Here is a 19,978-nt window from a genome sequence, read left to right on the forward strand (position 1 = left end):
CAACCACCCCACATTCAATGTATCCAAGTTTCCAACCTTCAACACATTACAAGAGCTATAGCATTCAATTCTAGACACTCCAAAGAGATCAAATCCTCTCCCATGTCCGAAATCACTCCAAATCAAATAGTGACTAGAGAGAGCGACGTTTGTGTTCATTTGAGCTCTTGCGCTTGGATCGCTTCTTTTCTTTCTCATTCTTCTTGTGATCATACTCAATTGTAACCAAGGCAAGAGACACCAATTGTGTGGTGGTCCTAGCGGGAACTTCGTGTTCCGTTTGATTGAGAAGAGAAGCTCACTTGGTCTAGGTGACCCTTTGAGAGAGGGAAAGAGTTGAAAGAGACCCGGTCTTCGTGACCACCTCAACGGGGAGTAGGTTTGCAAGAACCGAACCTCGGTAAAACAAATCATCGTGTCTCACTCTTTATTTGCCCGCGATTTGTTTTGCACCCTCTCTCTCGGACTCGTTTATATTTCTAACGGTAACCCGGCTTGAAGTTGTGCTTAAGTTTATAAATTTCAGATTCGCCCTATTCACCCCCCTCTAGGCGACTTTCAATTGGTATTAGAGGTGGTGCTTCATTAGAGCTTAACCGCTCGAAGTGATGTCGGAAGATCACGCCAAGAAGATGGGGATCGGCGGTGAGAAGTCCGCTACAAGCCATAGGAAGGCTCCATCCGGGGAGTCCGCCAACAAAGTGAAGGGATCCCCTTCACACAACAAGTCAGGTCGGAGCAGTGACAAGAAGAAGAAGATGAGGAAGGTGGTCTACTACGAGACCGACTCTTCGTCGCCATCCACCTCCGGCTCCGACGCACCATCCGTAACTTCTAAGCGCCATGAGCGCAAGAAGTTTAGTAAGATTCCCTTACGCTATCCTCGCATTCATAAGCATACTCCATTACTTTCCGTCCCATTAGGCAAACCACCGACGTTTGACGGTGAAGATTATTCTAGGTGGAGTGATATGATGAGATATCACCTAACCTCACTCCACAAAAGCATATGGGATGTTGTTGAGTTTGGTGTACAGGTACCATCCGTAGGGGATGACGATTACGATGAGGACGAGGTGGCCCAAATCCGACACTTCAACTCCCAAGCCACCACTATACTCCTCGCCTCTCTAAGTCGAGAGGAGTATAACAAGGTGCAAGGATTAAAGAGCGCAAAGGAGATTTGGGACGTACTCAAGACCGCGCACGAAGGAGATGAGGTGACCAAAATCACCAAGCGGGAGACGATCGAGGGGGAGCTCGGTCGGTTCCGACTCAACCAAGGCGAGGACCCTCAAGCCATGTACAACCGCTTGAAGACCTTGGTGAACCAAGTGCGCAACCTCGGGAGCACCAAATGGGATGACCATGAGATGGTCAAGGTTATTCTAAGATCCCTCATTTTTCTTAATCCTACGCAAGTTCAATTAATTTGAGGTAATCCTAGATATACACTAATGTCTCCCGAGGAAGTAATAGGAAACTTTGTGAGCTTTGAATTGATGATCAAAGGCTCAAAGAAAATCATCGAGCTTGATAGCCCCTCCAAGCCCGAAGCACAACCGGTCGCATTCAAGGCGACAGAGGAGAAGAAAGAGGAGTCTACATCAAGTAGACAACCCATCGATGCCTCTAAGCTCGACAATGAGGAGATGGCACTCATCATCAAGAGCTTCCACCAAATCTTCAAGCAAAGGATGGGGGAAGGATTACAACCCCGCTCCAAGAAAGTTTGCTACAAGTGTGGTAAGCCCGGTCATTTCATTGCTAAATGTCCATTATCTAGTGATAGTGACAGGGGCGACGACAAGAAGGGAAAGAGCAGAGAAAAGAAGAGGTACCACAAGAAGAAGGGCGGTGATGCCCATGTATGCCACGAATGGGACTCCGACGAGAGCTCCTCCGACGAGGACGCCGCCAACATTGCCGTCACCAAAGGCCTCCTCTTCCCCAACGTCGGCACAAGTGCCTCATGGCAAAGGACGACAAAAGGAAGAAGGTAAAATCAAGATCCTCCACTAAATATGAAACCTCTAGTGATGAGGATAATGCTAGTGATGAGGAGGATAACTTACGCACCCTTTTTGCCAACCTAAGCATGCAACAAAAAGAAAAATTAAATGAATTAATTAGTGCTATTCATGAGAAGGACGAACTCTTGGACACCCAAGAGGACTTCCTAATTAAGGAAAATAAGAAGCATGTTAAGGTTAAAAATGCTTACGCTCTAGAAGTAGAAAAATGTGAAAAACTATCTAGTGAGCTAAGCACTTGCCATGATACTATTGTGAACCTTAGAAATGAGAATGCTAGTTTAACTGCTAAGGTTGATTCAAATATTTGTGATGCTTCAATTCCCAATCTTAGAGATGATAATGTTAAATTACTTGCTAAGATTGAAGAATTAAATGTTTTCCTTGCTAGCCTTAAGATTGAAAACGAAAAATTAATTGCTAAGGCTAAAGATTTAGATGTTTGCAATGTTACAATTTCCAATCTTAGAAGTGAGAATGACATTTTACATGCTAAGATTGTTGAACTAAAGTCTTGCAAACCCTCTACATCTACCGTTGAGCATGTTTCCATTTGCACTAGATGTAGAGACATTAATGTTGATGCTATCCATGACCACTTAGCTTTAATTAAGAAACAAAATGATCACATAGCTCAACTTAATACTAAGATTAATGAGAATGACTTAGAAAATGAAAATTTTAAATTTGCTAGAAGCATGCTCTATAGTGGGAGACGCCCTGGCATCAAGGATGGCATTGGCTTCCAAAAGGGGGACAATGTCAAACTTAATGCCCTCCTAAAAGATTGTCCAACTTTGTTAAGGGCAAGACTCCCATGCCTCAGGATAACGAGGGTTACATTTTGTACCCTGCCGGTTACCCCGAGAGCAAAATTAGGAGAATTCATTCTAGGAAGTCTCACTCTGGCCCTAATCATGCTTTTATGTATAAGGGTGAGACATCTAGTTCTAGGCAATCAACCCATGCTAAATTGCCTAAGAAGAAAACTCCAATTGCATCAAATGATTCTAAAATTTCATTTAAAACTTTTGATGCATCCTATGTTTTAACTAAAAAATCCGACAAGGTAGTTGCCAAGTATGTTGGGGGCAAACACAAGGGCTCCAAGACTTGTGTTTGGGTACCCAAAGTTCTTGTATCTAATGCCAAAGGACCCAAAACCATTTGGGTACCTAAAATCAAGAACTAAACTTGTTTTGTAGGTTTATGCATCCGGGGGCTCAAGTTGGATCATTTAATGCGGGTGCACAAACCACATGACCGGGGAGAAGAAGATGTTCTCCTCTTATGAGAAAAACCAAGATCCCCAAAGAGCGATCACATTCGGGGATGGAAATCAAGGTTTGGTCAAAGGATTGGGTAAAATTGCTATATCACCTGACCATTCCATTTCCAATGTTTTTCTTGTAGATTCCTTAGATTACAACTTGCTTTCAGTTTCGCAATTATGTAAAATGGGCTACAACTGTCTTTTTACAGATGTAGGTGTTACTGTCTTTAGAAGAAGTGATGATTCAATAGCATTTAAGGGAGTGTTAGAGGGTCAGCTATACTTAGTAGATTTTGATAGAGCTGAACTCGATACTTGCTTAATTGCTAAGACTAACATGGGTTGGCTCTGGCATCGCCGACTAGCACATGTTGGTATGAAGAATCTTCACAAGCTTTTAAAGGGAGAACACATTTTGGGACTAACAGATGTTCATCTTGAGAAAGACAGGATTTGTAGCGCATGTCAAGCAGGGAAGCAAGTTGGTGTTCATCATCCACATAAGAACATCATGACGACTGACAGGCCACTCGAGCTCCTACACATGGATCTATTCGGCCCGATTGCTTACATAAGCATCGGCGAGAGTAAGTACTGTCTAGTTATTGTGGATGATTATTCCCACTTCACTTGGGTGTTCTTTTTGCAGGAAAAATCTCATACCCAAGAGACCTTAAAGGGATTCTTGAGACGGGCTCAAAACGAGTTCGGCTTAAGGATCAAGAAAATAAGAAGCGACAACGGAACGGAGTTCAAGAACTCACAAATTGAAGGCTTCCTTGAGGAGGAGGGCATCAAGCATGAGTTCTCTTCTCCCTACACACCACAACAAAATGGTGTAGTGGAGAGGAAGAATAGAACTCTATTGGACATGGCAAGAACCATGCTTGATGAGTACAAGACTTCGGATCGGTTTTGAGCCGAGGCAGTCAACACCGCCTGCTACGCCATCAACCGGTTATATCTACACCGAATCCTCAAGAAGACATCTTACGAACTCCTCACCGGTAAAAAGCCAAATATTTCATATTTTAGAGTCTTTGGTAGCAAATGCTTTATTCTTGTTAAAAGAGGTAGAAAATCTAAATTTGCTCCTAAGGCTGTAGAAGGCCTTTTACTAGGGTATGATTCAAACACAAGGGCATATAGAGTCTTTAACAAGTCCTCTGGACAAGTTGAAGTTTCTTGTGACATTGTGTTTGATGAGACTAACGGCTCTCAAGTAGAGCAAGTTGATCTTGATGAGATAGGTGATGAAGAGGCTCCATGCGTCGCACTAAGGAACATGTCCATTGGGGATGTGTGTCCTAAGGAATCCGAAGAGCCACCAAATGAACAAGATCAACCGTCTTCCTCCACACAAGCATCTCCACCAACTCAAGAGGAGGATAAGGCTCAAAACGATGAAGGAGAAGATCAAGAAGTTGAGCCGCCTCAAGATGAGAGCAATGATCAAGGGGGAGATGCCCATGATCAAGATGAGGAAGATGAACAAGTTCCAAGACCGCCACACCCAAGAGTCCACCAAGCAATCCAACGAGATCACCCCTCGACACCATCCTCGGCGATATTCATAAGGGGGTAACCACTAGATCTCGTGTTGGACATTTTTGTGAGCATTACTCTTTTGTTTCCTCTATTGAGCCACACAGGGTAGAGGAAGCACTACAAGATTCGGATTGGGTGGTGGCGATGCAAGAGGAGCTCAACAACTTCACTAGGAATAAGGTATGGCATTTAGTTCCACGTCCTAACCAAAATGTTGTAGGAACCAAGTGGGTCTTCCGCAACAAGCAAGATGAGCATGGTGTGGTGACAAGGAACAAAGCTCGACTTGTGGCCAAAGGATATTCAAAAGTCGAAGGTTTGGATTTCGGTGAAACCTATGCACCCGTAGCTAGGCTAGAATCAATTCGCATTTTACTTGCCTATGCTACTTACCATGGCTTCAAGCTTTATCAAATGGACGTGAAAAGTGCCTTCCTCAACGGACCAATCAAGGAAGAGGTCTATGTTGAGCAACCTCCCGGTTTTGAAGATAGTGAGTACCCTAACCGTGTATATAAACTCTCTAAGGCGCTTTATGGGCTCAAGCAAGCCCCAAGAGCATGGTATGAATGCCTAAGAGATTTTCTTGTCACTAATGGATTCAAATTCGAAAAGGCGAATCCTACTCTATTCACTAAAACTCTTGACAATGATTTGTTTGTATGCCAAATTTATGTTGATGATATTATATTTGGGTCTACTAACGAATCTACATGTGAAGAATTTAGTAGGATCATGACACAAAAATTCGAGATGTCGATGATGGGGGAGTTGAAGTACTTCTTGGGATTTCAAGTGAAGCAACTCCAAGAGGGCACCTTCATTAGCCAAACGAAGTATATTCAAGACATTCTAAACAAGTTTGGGATGAAGGATGCCAAACCCATCAAGACACCCATGGGAACAAATGGGCATCTCGACCTCGACACGGGAGGTAAATCCGTAGATCAAAAGGTATACCGGTCGATGATAGGATCTTTACTCTATTTATGTGCATCTCGACCGGATATTATGCTTTCCGTATGCATGTGTGCAAGATTCCAAGCCGACCCTAAGGAAGCTCACCTTACGGCCGTAAAACGAATCTTGAGATATTTAGTTTATACTCCTAAGTTTGGGCTTTGGTACCCTCGGGGATCCACATTTGATTTAATTGGTTATTCGAATGCCGATTGGGTGGGGTGTAAAATTAATAGAAAGAGCACATCGGGGACTTGCCAGTTCTTGGGGAGATCCTTGGTGTCTTGGGCTTCAAAGAAGCAAAATTCAGTAGCTCTTTCTACCGCCGAAGCCGAGTATATTGCCGCAGGCCATTGTTGCGCGCAATTGCTTTGGATGAGGCAAAACCTTAGGGACTATGGTTACAAATTAACCAAAGTTCCTCTTCTATGTGATAATGAGAGTGCAATCCGCATGGCGGATAATCCCGTTGAGCATAGCCGCACTAAACACATAGCCATTCGGTATCATTTTCTAAGGGATCACCAACAAAAGGGAGATATCGAGATTGCATATATCAACACTAAAGAACAAACTTTTAACAAACTTAGGCATGAGCTAAATATTCTTGATTCTAGGAATTTCTTTTGATGTTTTGCACACATAGCTCATGAATATACCTTTGATCATATCTCTTTTATATACTATGACTAATGTGTTTTCAAGTGGATTTCAAACCAAGTCATAAGTGTATTGAAAGGGAATTGGAGTCTTCGGCGAAGACAAAGGCTTCCACTCCACTCCATAACTCATCCTTCGCCGTCGCTCCGAGCAACTTTTCTTCTTTGGTATAATCTTCACTCATATGTTATTTAACAATGGGGGAGAAAGTAGTGTAAAAGGGCTTATATTTCACTCAAGTATCCGTTTTTGGCGATTCATGCCAAAGGGGGAGAAAGTATTAGCCCAAAGCAAAAGGACCGCACCACCACCTAATTTTAAATAACGATTTCCAAATTGGTATCTTATTGTGTTCAAAAGGGGGAGAAAGTAGTATTTTCAAAATTGGTATATTAAAACCCTCTTGAACACTAAGAGGAGGATATTATTGAGGGGGAGTTTTGTTTAGTCAAAGAAAAAGCATTTGAAACAGGGGGAGAAAATTTCAAATCTTGAAAATGCTTCTCAAAATCTTATTCATTTACCTTTGACTATTTGCAAAAGAACTTTGAAAAGAATTTACAAAAGAATTTGCAAAAACAAAATATGTGGTGCAAGCGTGGTCCAAAATGTTAAGAAGATAAAGAAACAATCCATGCATACCATATGAGAATTTATATTGGCTCAATTCTAAGTAACCTTTGCACTTACAATTATGCAAACTAGTTCAATTATGCATTTCTATACTTGCTTTGGTTTGTGTTGGCATCAATCACCAAAAAGGGGGAGATTGAAAGGGAATTAGGGTTACACCTATTTCCTAATTTATTTTTGTGGTTGAATTGCCCAACACAAATAATTGGACTAACTAGTTTGCTCTAGTCTATAAGTTTTACAGGTGCCAAAGGTTCACAATAAGCCAATAAAAGGACCAAGAAAAGGTTCAAACAAAGAGAGCAAAAGACATCCCAAAAGGCACCCTGGTCTGGCGCACCGGACTGTCCGGTGTGCCACCGGACAGTGTCCAGTGCACCAGGGCACTCGAAGCTCAACCCGCTACCTTCGGGAAAATCAGAGGGCACTCCGCTATAATTCACCGGACTGTACGGTGCACACTTGACTGTCCGGTGTGCCAGCGGAGCAACGGCTACTTCGCGCGCAACGGTCGTCTGCAACCGCATTCAATGCGCTACAGTGCGCGCCAGAGTTAGAGCACGCACAGTTGGCGCACCGGATAGTCTACAGGACTTGTCCGGTGCACCACTAGACAACCCAGAGGCCCCACAAGTCAGAGCTCCAACGGTCGAACCTCAACGGCTGGCTGACGTGGCTGGCGCACTGGACTGTCCGGTGCGCCATGCGACTGCAGCCTTCCAACGGCCATTTTTGGTGGTTGGGGCTATAAATACCCCAACCACCCCACATTCAATGTATCCAAGATTCCAACCTTCAACACATTACAGGAGTTATAGCATTCAATTCTAGACACTCCAAAGAGATCAAATCCTCTCCCAAGTCTGAAATCGCTCCAGATCAAATAGTGACTAGAGAGAGCAACGTTTGTGTTCATTTGAGCTCTTGCGCTTGGATCGCTTCTTTTCTTTCTCATTCTTCTTGTGATCATACTCAATTGTAACCAAGGCAAGAGACCCTAATTGTGTGGTGGTCCTTGCGGGAACTTCGTGTTCCGTTTGATTGAGAAGAGAAGCTCACTCGGTCTAGGTGACCGTTTGAGACAGGGAAAGGGTTGAAAGAGACCCGGTCTTCGTGACCACCTCAACGGGGAGTAGGTTTGCAAGAACCGAACCTCGGTAAAACAAATCATCGTGTCTCACTCTTTATTTGCCCGCGATTTGTTTTGCACCCTCTCTCTCGGACTCGTTTGTATTTCTAACGCTAACCCGGCTTGTAGTTGTGCTTAAGTTTATAAATTTCAGATTCGCCCTATTCACCCCCCTCTAGGCGACTTTCACTTACACCACATAACTATAGATGTTACCTCATTGGTTGTAAGTCATGTCCTTATGTAGTGATCCTTGATGCACCATAACTCTTCTTAACTCGATCAAGACTTTGCAAGTCTTCTTCTTCACCCCTGGCTTTGGGTTCCTGGTCTCCTTGACCTTCTCTCGTGCACTCGGTACCTCGAAGCTCTTCTTTCCTCCATCCTGGGTTGGATCGGTTGTCTCTGAGTTACGCACATCGAGTCTCACTTAAGCAATGTTCATCTTACTTGTGATGTCTATTATCTATCTATAATCCAGTCTTTGGACCATCACACTTGTTCACTTGTGTTAAACCCTGTTAGCTTTGCATTAAGCACCTGTTCAACACTTAGCACACTTGTTAGTCCTTTAATTGGGTTGTCATCTAAACACCAAAACCCACAAGAGAGCTTTCAGAACCCTAACGGTTGGGTGACGTGGCGGCGCACCGGACAGTGAACAGGACCTGTCCGGTGGCGCACCGGACCCCATCGCCAGCAGACTTCCCCAACGGCTACTTGGTGGTTGAGGGCTATAAATACCCCCCAACCACCACAACTCCAAGCATCCAAGTCTTCTGAAGTTTTCAATCAATATAAGAGCTAGTGCATTCACTCCTAGACACAAATCAAAAGATCAAAGCCTTTACAAGTCCCAAATTCATTCCAAACACCTAGTGACTTGAGAGAGTGTGTGTTCGTGTTCATTTGCGCTCTTGTTGCTTGGATCACTTTCTCTCTTCCTCATTCTTGTTCCAAAGTGACTTGTAATCAAAGCAAGAGACACCTAAGTGTGTGGTGGTCCTTGCGGGGTCTAAGTGACCCGTTTGATTAAGGAGAAAGCTCACTCGGTCTAGGTGACCGTTTGAGAGAGGGAAAGGGTTGAAAGAGACACGGTCTTTGTGACCACCTCAATGGGGACTAGGTTCTTTAGAACCGAACCTCGGTAAAACAAATCACCGTGTTCATTCGCTTGATTTCCATTTGATTTGTTTTCCCCCTCTCTCCCGGACTTGATTTAAGTTCTAACGCTAACCCCGGCATCCCCTTAGGAACGACTTTGGAGCTTTTTCACCTTTCACTTAGGTGGTATTTTAGCTCTGCATTCCCTTAGGAATGACTTTGGAGCTTTTTCATCCTTTTTTGTTACACTCGATGGTGTAACCACATATTTATTACATCAAGATGAAGGTTAAACCTTCTTATGTTGTCTTTTGAGGAGGAGATAGAAAGGCAAAAAAGAAGAAGAAATACATTGAATTAGGAAACTTTCTGGTCAACATCATCATCAGTCTTCATCACCGTTATGAGTCGAAGTTGTCACTCTGGCAATAGCTTCGGCGTTTATTCTTATCATCCTTAAATCATATCTTCGTCTCGTACGCCTTCATCATGGGGGAAAGACTTCCATCCTGAAGATGAAACTCCCTGTAATAATCTATGTCATTCTGAAAACATATGGTTAGTCATATTTTTTAGGACCTTCGGAAGAGTAAGACCCCCAACTGACGGCTGGCGGTAAACCCTAACCCTAGCTAGTTAGCTTTGTACCATGTTAGAAGGGATGGAAAATCACAAGTACTATATTCCATATGGGGCAAAAGTACATGTGGTCACTTTACATATAGAACCCTAGATTACAAAGAAAATGTACTAGACAAAGAAACTATACATATACACTAACAGATTTAAATGTCTATAGTGCTCATGCTGTATGGACTTCCTTGGTTGGTTGTCCCTTTGAATTGTAGATATACTCAAGTACTTGGGTTGTTTTGTATGCACTTATCATCCAGTTGAGTTCTTACATACAATCTGAACATAATTATTCAAAAAGTGAGATGGGTCCAAGACCAAACAAGTGTATCTGGCAACTGGCATACTCTTATTTGCTCATCAGTCATCTCAAACTAAGTTGGATGGTTCAAACCTTGGAAAATGGTGACTTGAGAGTTTAACTTCATTTGGACAGAAGTTTCGTGAAATTAAGTAGAGATAGCACATGAAACACATCACAACCATGAGCATTTGACAAAAGTACCAGCTAGAACATACTTAAGAACAACAATTACTAATAGACAGTGCACTTATCAGGAATTAACTTTTGTTCGATTTTCTTTTACTGCCTGAGTGCATATCTTCACTCTGTCTCCAGCTTTTTCGAAGGATTGCTTATCCCATGCTTTGAGCGCTAGTTTGGTCTAAAACAGTTTCTTCTTTTTTCAGAAACATTGGATTTCCTGTGACCGGGAGCTTTCTTCACTACGGGGTGGGTTTCCACATGCTCAATTCATGGCTTTGGTCTAGAGCTGTCAGCCGGAATAAGACGAGGATTGGGGCAATGATGTATGCCTTATCAAGAGCTAACTTTTGTAACGCTTTATGCCTAGCATGTATAGTGTTTCCTGTAAATAGCCCCTCTAGTAATTACAAAAAAAAGTAGCATTAATTTTTCAATGGTGTGAGTACTTGTTTTGTTGCATCTCAAATTTTGATGATGATTTAGTGATGAATTGTATCATCAGGGCCTCGGAGATTTTTATACCGCAGTACCTTTGGCCGTTTGAAGACTGAGAAAGTATACGTATTATAAATGTGGTTATATTCATGTTGAGACTTTCTTCAATCATGTAAGGTTCATTAGAATGATTTGCATGAGATAAATGGAACTTCTGTCAGTCCAATGAGACCATAACTGCATGATCATGTACCAAACTCTTGCCAGGATTTACTTGATGATTCTGAGCAAAGTATGATGGAGTACAAAATATCTATTCCAACCAGCAGTCTCTCGAGCTGCGAGCAGAGGCGAGTACATGATTTGTCATAGAATGTCTTTGCTCCTGCGTCAACTGATCAATACCTTATAATAAAAAAAAGTGCTGATTGAACTACTGTTTCTTTTTATCCATCAGGTGGCTTCCATGGCCTCCGATTTGAAGAACCAGAGATGCGCCTTGCAGGAAAGGATCAACAAAATATCTGAATATGCCAATATGGTGTCCGTGTCTGAACTGGACCGTCTGTACATTTCCTCTGATACAACCTCTTTTTGTCCTTCCATACAATAAACTGTGAATCCACCGTGAGAGATGCGCATTTTGATTAGACGAGTTCAGTTTTGGATTCTAAACCATTTTTTGTCGGCATTTTAAGTGCTAGGACAGACATGGTAAGTTGGTAACTCATCACAACAGTAAATTGTTCATGTTACTGTAATGTTGAGCATTGCTTGTTTCTGGGAAGCAGATGGCTACTCCCCCATATATATAATATATATGCGATTGCAAGGAAAACTTGGTTCCATCTTCATGGGTGCTGTGCTTCCTGCAAGCAATTCTACGGTCTACCATTCCGTTCCGGAAAAACAAATAGCTACAAAATGCAGGGCGCTGCTCCAGGAGGCGATAGGCGTATTGAAGTCCTGTTTGGTATCACAAATTTGAACAAAAGTTCCATACATTGAAAATCCTTAAAACATTTGTGGAAAAAATACCAGATTAGCATCGCGTTTCTAGTAAAGTATGACGTGTTTACCTTCCATCAGGCAGCCTCAAATAAATCAGTACTAACAAAGCACAGTTTTAGGGCCTGATGGCTGACCAAGATACCAGATTCAACTTGGCCACACTTCCGTTTGCTCATAGTCATACAATTTGGCAAGGTTGTTCTATGAATGTTCAGTTATACCTACTTATACGTCGAACAAGAAGTATCGTCTCCAAGACCAAGAGAAGCAACCGGACTCTTCCTTTCTTTCTATAGCCATTGCACTCCATCGAGGGTAAGACGGATACGCCATGCACTTCCTCCGCTTCCCCTCGGTGGATAGCACTTTCTTCTTCGGCCAGGTTGAAAATTTGCAAGCCATTTCTTCTTTGGCCAGATTAAAAATTGGCAGGGACTACGTATCATTAAAGGTAACCAGTGGGCACCTTAAGTAGTAATGGAGATTTCGATGAACAAACCAGTATGTAAAAACCATAAACCAAGTGGAGGAAACAATTGAACATACAACCGGTATGTGAAACCGTAAAACAAGTGTAGGAAGAGAGGCTATTATCTAGCTTTCCCAATCTGGTGAGCCCGCCCCGTTCACAGTTTTGCCAAGCTTTCAGTGGCATATGACTATCCGGATGCCACACACCTATCTCAACCCTCCAGCTAATAACCTACCACCCACAGTGTGATATTCACCCTTTTCTCCAGCTGCAGAACCTCCCTTCCCTACGTGACTTTAGACTTAGTGGACATGAATCGGAAGTGCTCAGCAACTGTAACTGATCAGTAACTATATTGCCGCCTAGAATATACAGCTTCACATACAAAATTCATTGTCCTTAGTCTGCAGCCGAGGACACTTTGGATGAATCGCAAGCAAAAGAAAAAAAAATGAAGAAAATGATGTGCCACTGGATATGTAATTCTGCTATGCTAAAGTGTTTCAACTTTACTATCCGCTAATGTCTGCAGCTGTAACATACTAACATCTGCCCCCAGTCAAGCGATTAAGATTTGGTCTTCAGTATCAACTCTTGATTCTACGAGATTGAAAACATGGCGAAAGCCTGAGCTTGCTAGTCCAAAATCAAGGAGCCTGATTCTGTAGCCAAGAAGAAGATGGGGGTAGAGTCTCATCTGTCCTGTTAGTCTCAAACAGAGAAAATCTTTGCAGTCTGTTAATCTTCAGCCGGATAGACGGCACCTTCCGAGCAATGGCCTTCCATATCATCTGCACGGCATCATCGGTCTGAGATGGGTATTGGTACTCAAAGTGCTTTTCCACTTCCTTTAGCCTGTTCCACATGCGTGTCCACTCTTCTCGGCTGATCCCTTTGATCAGGTTCATTAGAAACCCCTTCTTGACTGCGTCTGCGCCACGTACTATGACACTGAACTTCGAGTAGTCGAGGACATCCTCAAACGGGAGCTCAATCTCATCGCTGATCGTGACGGGAACACAGTGACTGACTATGGAGTCAAAGAGGCGGTTGGAGGATGGAGTGTCACCTGCAATGTTGAGGCAGAACTTGGATGACCGCATCCCTTGTGTTGCTTGCTCGATCCCATTACCGGCTACGCTTCCAAATGAGAAATGCACATCTTTCTCGTCTTTCAGAAGGTAATACAGTTCTTGCCGGATGAAACCACCCTACAACAATGTGAGGTGAAAATGTGAGTAGAATAGCATATATATATATATATATATATATATATATATATATATACTGCATTCTCCAAAGTTCATCTACAGAGCCTAATCCCTTTGACCAATCAATATATAACCCACGTCTTGATAGCTAATCCATGTTTGACTGTCAATTGTATAAAACTAAAGCATACTGAACTTGTTTACAGATACATATAACACTTATCAGATTGTATAACTACTTACCTAAGTATATTGAATGAACTTGTTGTGAAAAGACAGAGTGAAGTACGCTGATGGTGGTCATATAGGACTGGGAGAAATGATTGCCTACATATGAGCTGGACCAATGGTCTGTTTGTAAGGATTCTATTCCAGCTTCAAAAGGCTGTTTTCAGCTCCTCCTACCAAACAGGTTCTTTCAAAACTTCTCCCTAAAAGCTGTTTTCAGCTCCTCTCACAGTACAAGAACCAATGTAAATCTGAAAATACTAACTTCTCCTAGCTTTATCTCTGTTATCTTTCCTGAGAAGCTGTTTTACCAAACGTTTATGAAAACAGGTTCAGCTCTACCGATAAACCTGCTTTTGGAGCCAAAGAAAAAAAAATGATTCACTAGTGAAGCTAAGTTGTACCAAAGATACCCTAATTACTGATAGACAAGGTGAAACGCTCCAATTCGTACAGAAGCATACATCGAATGCCAACAGTGCATCTTTAGTGGCCAGAACTATTGTAAATTCAGGTAAGTGGCACACGGAGGGAAAGAGCAATGTTTAGGCTAGCTCCAGCAATACACCCTAAAGGGTTCTGTACCCTAAATATAGAGGACTACGCCCTCCAGCAGCGTCCTCTAAACGATCCTCTAAATTTAGAGGACGCTGCTGGATTCTCTATATATAGAGTTTCTCTAAATGGTCCTCTATCCATTTGAATACTTTAAATTATCGGTTTAGCAAAACTAAAATATGTACAATACATTTGAGAGTATGACAAATACGTATGTACAAAAAATAAAAATAAAAATGTCTCTAATATACATATTTGAGTATAGAGGACGTGATTTAGAGGACGTTGTTGGAGAGGAATGAGATATATAGGATAGAATCTTTTAGAGGAGACTGTAAAGTACGGATATAGAGGATGGATATAGAGGACGTTGCTGGAGACAGCCGGGTGTAGGGTTTACGGAATGAAAAGGAGTGTCACGTGCCACATGGGCATGACAAACATCCTCAATTCTTTTTAGGAAGAACACATGGAACACAATTTTTTAAGCAAAAAAAGGCATGCTGACATTATTATTATTAAACTAGATGCGACTAATCTAACAAAGATTCACTTTAGACAAGATGAGTAATTAGCAAGGTACTCACGTCCTTCCTGTAGATGGCGCCTTGGAAGTAGAGCAATGTCGGCCGGTCGTCGTATCCGGCGGTGTCATTAGCGAAGTTGGCGACGAGGTGCCGGTAGGGCGCGATGACGTCCTTGTCGAGGTTGGCGACGCTGGGCGGGTACCTCCCGAAGTCGCAGAGCACGAAGACGCAGGGCCAGAACCTGTAGCGCGCGTCGAGCATCCCGTTGGGGTGATGCGCGAGCACGACGTGGTCCCGCCCGCCAGTCCTCCGCCACTCGGGCCGCGCGGCGAGGAACTCGAGGAGCCTCCGCTGCAGCGCGCGGTCCTCGCTGTCCCGCGCGGGCGGTACCACCCGGGAGTGGCGGTTGAAGCTGAGCGAGGCGAAGAAGGGCACGAAGACGACGTCGGCGTCCGCCGCGTGGCGCACCCGCGCCACTGCGCAGGGCGTGGGCGCGCCCTGCTCGGAGGCCAGGAGGTCGAGGGTGAGCCAATACTCGATGCTGTGCTGCAGGTTGAGGCCCCCCGGGTAGTCAGGCACGCCGTCCCTGATGTCGGGCCACACGCCGCCGCCGAAGCCGGGGGGCTTCCAGTCGAGCAGTCCGAAGTGGAACTCGGGGGGCAGGTCGTACATGAACACTCGCAGCAGCGCCTCCGCGGGGTCGCATTTCCTACCGGGACCGGAGCGCCGCCCGCCGCCGCCGAGGCGGAGCCACTGGTTGGGGCGGCGGGCGGCGGCTGGACCCGCGGCGGAGTCGAGGAGGAGGTACCAGGAGAAGAAGAAGAGTGCGGTGACGAGCGCGAAGAGCCAGACCAGCGGGCTCCGGCAGGCGGCGGCGGCGGCCATGGCTAGCAGTGGCAGTGCGGGCGGCGACCAGAGCGGGGCGCGGCCATGGCTAGCTGGGAGGGGGATCTGGGGATCTGACGGGGGTAAGCGGCTAAGCGCGGGTGGGTTGGTCACCCGCGGCGTCCGGTTGATCGCTGTGACACTGTGGACTGTGGTGACGCTCGCGTCCCGATCGAGGCGGTCGGATCTGGATTCTGGAGACTGCAGCTGTCAACCCATTGAATATCGAGTCTATTAATCTGTCTCTGTGAGTTAATTGAAAAAAAAGTGGTGGCCTTTTCGTGACGACTCTTTATACATCTATAATCTAGTTATTCATGTGGTTGTCTCTTATATTTACAAAACTGTTTTATGGGCTCAGGATAACTAGATCAAATTTCGTCTTGATGGTAACTTTGCATCTTTGAACTGAACAAGAGACGTTCTTGAATATAATGTAATTACGCAAAATCTAAAATAACCCAACACGTTGTGATGATGATTTCTATAAAGAAAGACAGTCTAAGCAGACCCTTGATGCTTTCCAAAAACCAAAATAACCAAGATATCATTGGTATTGGTGCATATACATATTACATATGCCGCACGAGAGTGCACATAGTGGAAATTTAGATAAAACCACTGTTGTAGCATTTTTTAAGGGAGATACATTTGTACCCTAGTGCCAATGTAGCTTTGCTCCTTTTGCCATCTGTTGGTGTGTGAGGTGTATCGGAACATTTGATTAGCTGTAGGAACAAGTAGTGTGCAGGCCCAATGCTGCCCCGGTTACGTACGTACTAGCCCAATTGGGCGAAAGAGCCCAACACCGTTAGGCGGGCCGCGGGGTCGAACCCAACTCCCCACTTGCGCACGCAGGTTCGGCGCAGGTTCGTGTTCGTCCGTTTCCTTGTGAGAAGAGGCACGTGACACATCATCAGTCACCAGTTGTGAGCACGTGTCGTTGAGCTGCAAGTCGCAGATGTGGCGCAGGAAAGTGTCGGCTTTGCACGGCGATGCCTGGTCACTTCCGGCCTTCCCTGCAATGCGACACTGAAAACGTGCACCACTACCAGTACTACCTGGTACATGCCTTCGAAACAAGCACGCAGGCTTTGTAGCAGGGTCGGCGACTTGGTGGCCATGCATCTGGCGAACCCCAAACTCGTCACGCCCACATCGCCGCGGAATTTTCCCCTGCCAGGTAAGCCAGGTCGATGGGTCCGTCAGTCACAGTGAACACACGATCGCGTCGGCCTCGCGTGTGCGTGATCGCCCCTGTAACATCCTATAGAGCAGGATCTAGGCCCATTGCCGACGGTCAGAAGTCTGTAGTAGCAGCGAACAGCGAGGGAAGGTAAAGGATGACGCGCGACTGGTGCAGTGGTGCTTCATACGTTTGAGAGTTCCCCGCGAACCATGGAGCAGGATCTAGGCCCACTGCCGACGCGCCATCCCACTTGTTCGTCCCCACACTCCCCCATGGGAATGCATCCAGTAGCAAACTAACAGATGCAGACATGGTAGCAAACTAAGAAATTTTCTACTGTTTTTTTGTACGTAATACAAGAAATTCTACTGTCAGCATCTGATAGCCACGTCCCATCCTCTCGCTCCTGTCCCCGTGGTCGTCACTGTACGCCGGCCCGGCCCAGCTCAACAGCCCCAGATGCTGTGATCTCGCCACCGTACGCTGCACCTAGCCGGGGAAACGGTGTGGCCGCCAGTGGCGGGCTCGCTTTCATTTCACCAGTCCATCCGCCAGAGTGGCAGGCCCGCCGTGCCATCACGCACGTCGGGCGGGCATGGCTGATGGCTGGGTTCAGTTCATGCTGCACTTTGCTATGCGCGCGTGTTCGTGACCGAAGCGGAGACCATTCTCCCTCCGGCAGTCCATCGTCATCGACCGATATGGCATTCCAAGCGCGCACACACACACACGTTTTGGATGAACTGGTTCTCTAGTGCTTCTGATTCCCCATTTGGCCAGTTTGTTATAGTGCCAGTTGAGAGTTGGGTCCAAACAAAGCAATGAGGCCGGCGGGGGTTGCTTCCTCGTCTATTTTAATCTAGCTACTAGGACATGGAGACCTGCTCTTGCGTTCATAAAGCCTGGAAGAAGAAAAAAAGGAAGTCACGCTGCAATAAAGAACCATGCGCCTAATTAAGCATGTGTTTTTAAGAGGCTAGCTTGTCTTGCTCTTGCATCAGAATATTGGTTAGTTGAAGAGCGAGAGATTCTGATATTTGCCATCAGCAAGAAACATGTTTGTAAAATTGTCATCAGGCCCACATTTCATAGACCCAGCTGGACCCACAATTCATAGACACAGTGATAATTATAACAAGAAGACAACATTGTGAGTGGCAGAAATCCAATTATCTCGTTGAAGAGCAGCGCTGCGCTGGTTTATTCCTCCGCTTGATCTCCACCTATCGCCATCATCGTTGATAAACTCAGCAATAATGGACTAAAACTAATACTATAACACTTTAAAGGAAGTTACAGGATGTGTAGAGTTTGAGCACTATGGGCCATTATTCTAGGTTAACAAAGTAGGAGTAGTACAGTTAGCCGCTTGGGTCCCTAGCGGTATCGAAGGGGCAATTTGTACCATTGGCAGCCACCTGTTTGGTTTAACAATTAATTTGTGGTGCAAATTTTGAGCAGGGCCCAGATTTGGTGGCCTCATTACTCGTCATCTGGCCCACCCTTAGCTTAGATCAGACTCAACTCTTCACTCATGCAATAAAAAGAAAAGAAAAAAAGAAAACTCTCTGAACTGAATAGAGTGCAGTAACATCTGCAGAAAATCTGGCAGCGGGCCCAAACGCTTGGATCTGCCGCCACGGAAACAGAAACCCGCAATTGCTGTCCAGCCAGCGAGCCGTCCCCATCCTGATCCCCACATCCTCCATCTCCATGAATGATCCTCCAGTACGGGAGTTCCCGCCCCACGGCAGCGAGCATGTGAGGAGGGCTCAGGATAAGATAGGGTCGTGGTCTCACGGATGATGACAGGTGCCACCAACACCAAGCAAGCAATAAGGGACGGGACGGGAGGGCTCTTGCGATCAAACAAAGGACCATCCAGTTTCTTCACCATCAAAATACAGTACTTGGAACGGCTTCGACGGCCTAACTTTCCTTAGTGCTGCTGCCACTTCGCGTTGACCAGGCTTTATTTGGGGGGAAAAAGCACGGATGATGCACATAAAAGCATCTTCATGTGGAAGCCACTGGTGCTAATCTCTCTTTGACAGAACGCCAACTGAAGCAGCAGAGGATCGGTGGTGTCAACGTCATGCTCAGTGGAATTCAGGCGGAACACACATACACCCAGTATGACAAAAGTAACATGTCCATGTTTGCCGTCTTAGACAGGATTTCAAGGCGCGACAGATACATACGGGGCCAGAGAAGTTTCAAACATGTTAGGTTGGAATTTCTTCTCACGACTTGACACCCACAGAGGGGAAAAAGAAAATGCATGGACCAAACATGTGAACGCCCGTCCGAAACAACAGGTGGCACAGCAGCATCACTTGCAGAAACAAGCAGAAGCATTTTTGACAGCTAGCCCGTGTATATATATATGAACAGCGTTGAAGCTAACAAATTAATTAAAACTAGGGATATAGCATTAAGTCCATAATAGAGGATTTTTATGGCTGGACGGACGTAGTCACTACCGGAATCGCGTTCTTTGCCGAGTGACTATTTTACACTCGGCAAAGGCTTTGCCGAGTGTAACACTCGGCAAATAACACTCGACAAAGATTTTATCGGCAAAGGGTTCTTTGCCGAGTGCTTTTTTTCGGACACTCGGCAAAGACTTTGCCGAGTGTCAAAAAGCACTCGGCAAAGAAAAACACTCGGCAAATTAAGAATCGAAAAAATTAAGAAAAAAACAGTAAAACATTTTTTAAATTCTAGGAACAACTATCCAACCCTACCTTATTACCTTATCTGTTGCCCTATCATTTTTTACTATTATTTTGAATCAAACTTATATGTTTTGTAAATGGTGAGATTCGAACTCGCAACCTCTCTCTCGCGCATACCCTCCTATACCACTACACTACTACACCAATTATGTTTATACTACGTTTTCATTCCTCATGTACTATTCAAATTTCAAAATTCAAACATAGTTTTGCATAACAAGATGATTTCAAACTAAAACATTGTTAACTACAAAGTTTCATAAC

The 19,978-nt window shown here is 44.7% G+C and overlaps 1 protein-coding gene across 1 annotated transcript; it reads right to left on the reverse strand.

Moving 5' to 3' along the window:
* Window positions 1-12,684: 12,684 nt before the first annotated feature.
* LOC100192459 (Exostosin family protein) lies at window positions 12,685-15,978 on the reverse strand. Its single transcript, NM_001137679.2, has 2 exons — window positions 14,963-15,978; window positions 12,685-13,589 (listed from the first exon to the last, which is right to left on the reverse strand). The coding sequence occupies exons 1-2, from the start codon at window positions 15,785-15,787 to the stop codon at window positions 13,026-13,028; spliced, it is 1,389 nt and encodes a 462-aa protein (NP_001131151.2). The 5' UTR covers window positions 15,788-15,978; the 3' UTR covers window positions 12,685-13,025.
* Window positions 15,979-19,978: the final 4,000 nt, after the last annotated feature.

This window comes from Zea mays, chromosome 9 (assembly GCF_902167145.1).
Source record: "Zea mays cultivar B73 chromosome 9, Zm-B73-REFERENCE-NAM-5.0, whole genome shotgun sequence".
Lineage (NCBI taxonomy): Eukaryota > Viridiplantae > Streptophyta > Magnoliopsida > Poales > Poaceae > Zea > Zea mays.

What these genes read in the sequence shown, in the direction of transcription:
- LOC100192459 (NM_001137679.2), bottom strand. Translation starts at nt 15,787, where the DNA reads ATGGCCGCCGCCGCCGCCTGCCGGAGCCCGCTGGTCTGGCTCTTCGCG. An exon ending in GCGCCATCTACAGGAAGGAC is followed by an intron (nt 13,590 to 14,962) that starts GTGAGTACCTTG and finishes ACATTGTTGTAG; the next exon opens with GGTGGTTTCATCCGGCAAGA.